General features: G+C 48.2%; 1 protein-coding gene across 1 annotated transcript; it reads right to left on the bottom strand.

Annotated features, from left to right (window-relative positions):
* Positions 1–1,305: 1,305 nt before the first annotated feature.
* LOC133905593 (putative pumilio homolog 7, chloroplastic) lies at positions 1,306–5,705 on the bottom strand. Its single transcript, XM_062347416.1, has 5 exons — positions 4,722–5,705; positions 4,450–4,612; positions 2,138–2,301; positions 1,727–1,985; positions 1,306–1,642 (listed from the first exon to the last, which is right to left on the bottom strand). The coding sequence occupies exons 1-5, from the start codon at positions 5,462–5,464 to the stop codon at positions 1,535–1,537; spliced, it is 1,437 nt and encodes a 478-aa protein (XP_062203400.1). The 5' UTR covers positions 5,465–5,705; the 3' UTR covers positions 1,306–1,534.
* Positions 5,706–6,100: the final 395 nt, after the last annotated feature.

Below are 6,100 nucleotides of genomic sequence, written 5' to 3'. Positions count from 1 at the left end.
TCCAACATGCTTTTTGAAGATATTTTATATGCATTGGCAAGTTACTATAATGGTACTAACAGCTTACGTGTAGACTTGCCAATAAATTATCCACATAAGTTGCTATAAAATATTTTTAACTAATATTAGTATCTCATCTAAAGTTTCTACACAATCTCCATGTAAGTCGCCATAAGTTGTTACCTCGTTCTCCATGTCCTCACCATACGCGGGCTGAAGGGGGAGGGAAAAGGGTGGCATGTCGGGCAGAAATTTGAGCTGGGAGAGGGAGAGAAGAGAGAGATGGCCAGGAGTAGGTCGGGCTGAGGGTGAGGAAGGTAAGAGATGGGCCAAGGGAAAGGAATTTGGCCTGAAGGTGGATTTTTTTCCCTTTTCTTTTCTTCTGTTTTCTTTCTTCTCTATTTTCTGATTTAACTTATTCCTTTTGAATTAGTTACTGATTTATTTAATTAATTTAATTAGGAAACACTGATTACAGGCAAAAGGGTTGGTTGATTATTTATTTCCTTTGGGGATTTTTACATTGGCTAGTTTCCAGGAAAACGGGCTGTTACATTAAAGAAGTATTCTTTTCCTTAATGGGGCAATATGGAATTTTAAGCCCCATCCCATCGTGCGCTTGGAGTAAAGGATGTTTCAGCCAATTTAAATAGGATGCTAGGTAGCACGACTCACAAAGGATGCTAAGTGGTTCTATAACTTAAAACCTGTTCTTACAAAGTATGTCGGAAAACCAAAGATTGACAACTATTCCTGAAATGTATGGAGAACGAGAGGTTCAATAGCTTCATACTTTATGCTCATGGTTATGTCAACTTTGGTCTTTGCGAGAATTCAGATTGCTCATTTCTATTCCTACCTCTGAACTGAATTCTGGAAAATTAACTATTGTTCCAACAACAGTTCTTTCCTACCACAATATGATTGTGTCAGGCGGCAATGATGAGATGTGAATTCTTGGTAATAGTGTGTCCGCTACAGTATAATCACAAGACAAGATGTCAGAGCATTCTTTTAGATGTCTGGAAAATATTTTTATCCTGAAAGTCAATTGAAAATTATGCTAGCATTGCAAGTTCAGACAAAAAAGTTTCAGTCGTCCTCTCCCACGCTTCTAGTTTTAGATTGTGCAGCAATGAAATTAAACAAATGAGCGAATAGTTTAGCGTCATTTCATTGCAATTGCCTTGTCGTTTAGCGTCATTTCCAAATGCAATTGCAATGAAATTAAACAAATGATGTGAATGGAACCAACAGCAGCAATACATGTGCATGCATAACAACGAAACATTACAGACGAAAGAGTTCGTGGTTGCAATGACTTGTTCAATTGAGCTTATTCCTTCTTAGATGGTTTATGCAACACCAGGCACAAGCAGTGCATCAAATACAGGTACAGGTAGAAGTACATGACCAAAGAACGCTAATTTATACAGATCTACGTTTCGAGATCATCTTTATGCCTTTCAAAACTGAAAAACAGCAAAGGACAATAATCTTTCTTGTTACATGCTGAAAAAATGTCATTGGTTTGTCACTTCTTCAGCAAAGCTCGAGAGTAGATCCTCTTGCAGTATGGACTGGTCCTAAGTAGTTCGACATGAGGTCGGATTGCGTTCGTCAGTGCAGAATGGAGTGAACCCTGAAATTTTCATCGGTGATAAAAATAGACAGATTAATTACTGCAAAAATACTATGGCTGCTACCCTTTTGTTGAGGTGTTTACCTTGGAATTCTGGAGAGCTGAGTAGATGACATAGTTTGCATAGGGGTGCTGAAGCAACTGCTCCAAGTGTGGCGTGGTGAGGAGTTCAAGTATGATTTTCGCCTTGTCAGCCTCCTTGAAGACTTTCAGGCATTTCTCAACCACATTGCTACTGAACTTCTGCATGGAAAGGTGGATATAGTTGCATTCAAACTGTTGTGCAAGACTTGAATTTGCATTTGGGATCTTCAGGTCTATTACATACTGGACAACATAGTTCCTGTAACCATAGCAGACAAGGCTTGACATTAATGTACATGAAAAGGTAGCAAACTGGTTCTGCAAATACAAGTATGAATGATGCTAAATGCATACAATTCTTTCTATGTTTGTTTAATGGCTTTCAGTGTAGAGTTTAAGACAGAATATTACCCATAGGCATCTTGCGCAAGTTCAAATCCATTGCAAGCGATCGCAGCAACCAGCTTCTCCCTGTGCTCACCACGCGAACGTGCAATGCACCGCTGCAGGACGCAGCAACCGTGGCTTTGCATCCCGATATCGAGACAACGAACAGCAGCAGCATCAAAGATCGGCTGGAGATCGTAGATTGTCAGTTCATATCTAATCACAAACCATCCTTATCAGTTCAGTATAGTTTAACAAACAGAATACAGTAAAGTAGTAAAATTCAGACAAGTGGTAGCAGTCCGAGACAAACTATTTGTCATCGGTCAGTATCCAAATATTTCCCAATCGCATAACTTTACTGCATAACCTCTATTTGGTTTTTTTTTTCTCGAACATGCAGGAGAGCTACTTATCATTGCATTAATAAGAAAAGTGACCCAGTTTATAAAGGAAACCGGACCCAAAAATCTTACATGCATTGCAGAACTACCCGCAGAGCCTAGCTCACGCGCAAGACAAAGAAAAAATAAGAAAGAAACCCCAAAACCCCAAAGAACCAGACGACACAGGCTCGGCAACATACAACCCAGCAAACAAACAACGTACAACACCCACACCATACCAATAGCACGAGAAGATTGGCACAGAGACACCCTTCGGCACACCTGATCAACCAAAAGTACCCACACCAAGCAACACTACTCGGCAAGCAATTGTATCTAGCTAGCACCTCGACCAGAACAACCGGACAACTAAACAGGCGGAACCCCGCTCAAACGCTTGACTACCCAACTTGGTCGGTGGCTCACGCCAAATCGGAAGCAAGACGGAGTCCTAGGACGTCGGAACACAGGCATTGACGTGAAGCGCCAAAAGGTGAAGGGAACACCAGACTAACAGGAGAATGAATGGGTCAAGCAACAACAGAGGAAGGAGAGTCCTATAAGTAGCGTCACCGATTGTAAAATCAAAACACGGAGGGATTCTCCAAAATGATGCTTTCAGGAAGGAAGCGGCATAGGAACCACCGTCGCTTGTCTGGGAAGCTGAACAGGGTTTTCACTCGGAGAAATCCCAGGGGGAAACTTCGTGACGATGCCTCCGGGGAGGTAATGACGCCCAATGGCACCACCATCATCGACAATGGCATTAAGCCAGTCAGGGCTTTCGCCCATAAATCCCCCCAACCACGGCACAACTCGATGAACACAGAGGCTCGACGGATCGATCAGGCCACACCAGTAGGAGAACAACTAGTAGAACTAAAGCACGAGGCCTAAGCGACAACTCCACTAGCAAAAAGACGATCGGGGCAAAGACCCGGTACGTAGCAACGCACGGGTTGTACCACAACATCGTCGACAGCAGTTGGCCTCCGCAAGTGCACAAGGGGGCACAAAGAACCCGCCCGGGGACACCGGTGGCAGCAACTGTACAGAGTGACCCGCGGGCAGAGGGAGGAATCGAGGGGACCGAGCCACCAACAAGCGGAGGAGCCTGAAGCCCCTAGGCCACATGAAGTGTAGCTGGCCGCTGCCCGAGCCAGGCGCCCCTTAAGCCCATCTGAGCGTGGCAAGCGGCCCATCGAGACGGCAAACAACGGAGCCAGGCGCCCCCAAGCCCATCCGAGGGCGGCGAGCGGCCCGCTAAGACGGCAGACGGCGATGCTCGAAACCCCCCGACCACAGAGGAGAGTAGCTTCTTGGAGGTCCTAGCCCGCAAGGCCAGCAGCCGGCCACCGCCCACCCTAGGCGCCCCAGAGCCCTCCCATCAGCGGCAAGCTGACCAAGGCAGCCACCCTAGGTGCGGCCATGTAGATAGAAGGAGCCTAGATCCGAACCCCGGAGGGTGGATCCACCACCACTGAGGACAGATCAAGGTCCAGGATGCCCAGATCTGTCTGACCGGAGACCAGGACTGTCAAAACAGCTGCGATGGGAGAACAGCTTGAGAGGGGAGGGGAGAGGAAAGGAGGGAGAACGAGAAAGGGGAGAGGAATGGCCGCGATGCCTTGGCTTTAGAGCAGCCGCCACTCACGTCCGCCCGCCAGCGGCGATGAACGGATCTAGCTAGCTTTTGGAGTCGCCCCTGAGTCGCCAGAGCGGGCGACGTGGGGGGCTCGGAGTATCGTCGACTTGTAACTAGGTCATCTGGCTTTATTACTCATCATCACTTTTCTGAATTGTATTGTTGTGTCTAATGTTATATGGAACAATTCCTCCAGAGAAAATATGCAAGCACTGGAACAGAAATTTTTCTGTACTCCGGAGAGAGCAACTGGCGTCACATTTAGCCACATTGTTCATAACAATTTCAGATGCACACACATATACCTTGTTATCATGGGCCTCAAATGACTGCAAGCACTTTTGCACGACATGATTGCCATTGGGATCCTTGATGAGCTCCAAGAACCCGGGGCGCAGCGCCTCGATGACAAGCCGGATCTCCTCCTTTGTCCTGAGGCTCTCAATCAGCTTCTGCACTGCCCGTGTCCTGAAACCCCATCACCACTCATCATCACAAACAATCGACAAGAATCACCAGCAAAATGTACACACTAGCTATCGCTATCGCAATGGACGAATCGAATTGATGATTTTACCCATGGACGTTGAGGGAGATCGTGACGAGAACGAAGGGGTCGCCTGTGAGTGTGAGCACGAGTGCCATCCTCTGCCCGGCGTCGCAAACGGCGAACAGCTTCTGCATGAGGTAGTTCCCGAACGGATCCACCATCAGCTGCGTGGCGTGGCGCGCGACGCCGGCGAAGATGAGGTCAACCTCGCTCTTGCCGTCATCTAGCCGCTGCTGCAGGAACCGGCACCCGTGCTGGTCACGGGCGACGTGGTACATGAACCCGCGCAAGCCAGAAAGGCCCTCGCCGTGCGTCTTTGCCGCCGCCGCCGCCGCGCACTTCTTGGGGCTCATCGTCGCCGCGCGGCCGCCGTTCTTCCTCCTGGTGTTCTTGCACCGAGCCCTCGGCGTGGTCGCTGGCGCCGGCGGCGGGGAGTACTGGAGGTCCCAGTCGTCGGCAGCAGCGTCGAAGGGGAAGGGATCAAACAGAGACGGCATGTGCGCGCAGTGGTTCGCCATGGAGAACGGCTGCGAGGCCACAAGATTCTCGCGCTTCATGGGATAAATCAAGCTGGAGAAGCCGAGGCCGTCGGCGGCGACAGGCTCCGGCGGCTCGTCGTCGCCGTCGACGACGCCCATCGCGGCGAGTTCGTGGATGAGGTAGGAGATGTCCTCTGCTTCGGCGTCGCCGTCGCTGCCACCGAGGAGGCCGCCGTGGTGGAGGAGGGGGATCTCGTTGAGCAGCATCTCCATCTCCCTGTCAAGCTTCATCTCCAACTCCAATGAATTCGCCGGACTCCGATCGAATCTTGAATTCTTGATCGGCAAAAAGGAAACTCAGAAAAATGACGGGGAACTGCGTGGGGACTAATCGGATTGGGTTGGATTGGTTCGTGGAGAAGGATTTGGATTGGGATTGGGGTGGGGTGAGAGGAGGGGAGGTGGTTTCTTGGAGATGGGTCGTTGAGGCTTGCAGGGGAGGAGGAGGGGGGTTTATATATGGATAGAGCGGGAAAGTAGTGAGGAGTGAGGTGAGGAGAGTGCCTACTCGTCAGGGGTTCTTACCAAGTCTGATTTTCTTTATTTGGGCATGCCCTGGGTTTTAGATTCAGATTTATGGCATGTCTCGAATGCAAAAACTTTGCTGTATTTTCATAGGAAACAGTTCAATTCTTATCAGAAAAGGACATTATATAGGTCGTGTGTTTTAAGTAGCTAAAAACAATCGATAAGGATAAATCTCTAGCGGATGTGCCTTTAGAGTTCTGGATACATGTGTTAGTGAGACAGTGAGTGACAAATCCTTGATTCACCATCATCCTCATCATCTGAAGTATGTTACAACAATCATATTGGTATATTAGGATGAATGTAAGTCTTTAGCTGGCACAAGAGTTAGGAAATCTG

This window comes from Phragmites australis, chromosome 22, assembly GCF_958298935.1.
Source record: "Phragmites australis chromosome 22, lpPhrAust1.1, whole genome shotgun sequence".
NCBI classification, from domain to species: domain Eukaryota; kingdom Viridiplantae; phylum Streptophyta; class Magnoliopsida; order Poales; family Poaceae; genus Phragmites; species Phragmites australis.
The sequence above is the reverse complement of the archived record's forward strand: the minus strand, read 5'-3'. Positions and strand labels throughout refer to the sequence as shown.

Bases quoted from the DNA above. Each gene is read 5' to 3' on its own strand.
- LOC133905593 (XM_062347416.1), bottom strand. From the start codon at position 5,464: ATGAAGCTTGACAGGGAGATGGAGATGCTGCTCAACGAGATCCCCCTC. The intron at 4,613-4,721 runs GTAAAATCATCA...ATGGGGTTTCAG, and splicing joins ATCTCCCTCAACGTCCATGG to GACACGGGCAGTGCAGAAGC. The intron at 1,986-2,137 runs GTAATATTCTGT...CTATGGTTACAG, and splicing joins CTTGCGCAAGATGCCTATGG to GAACTATGTTGTCCAGTATG.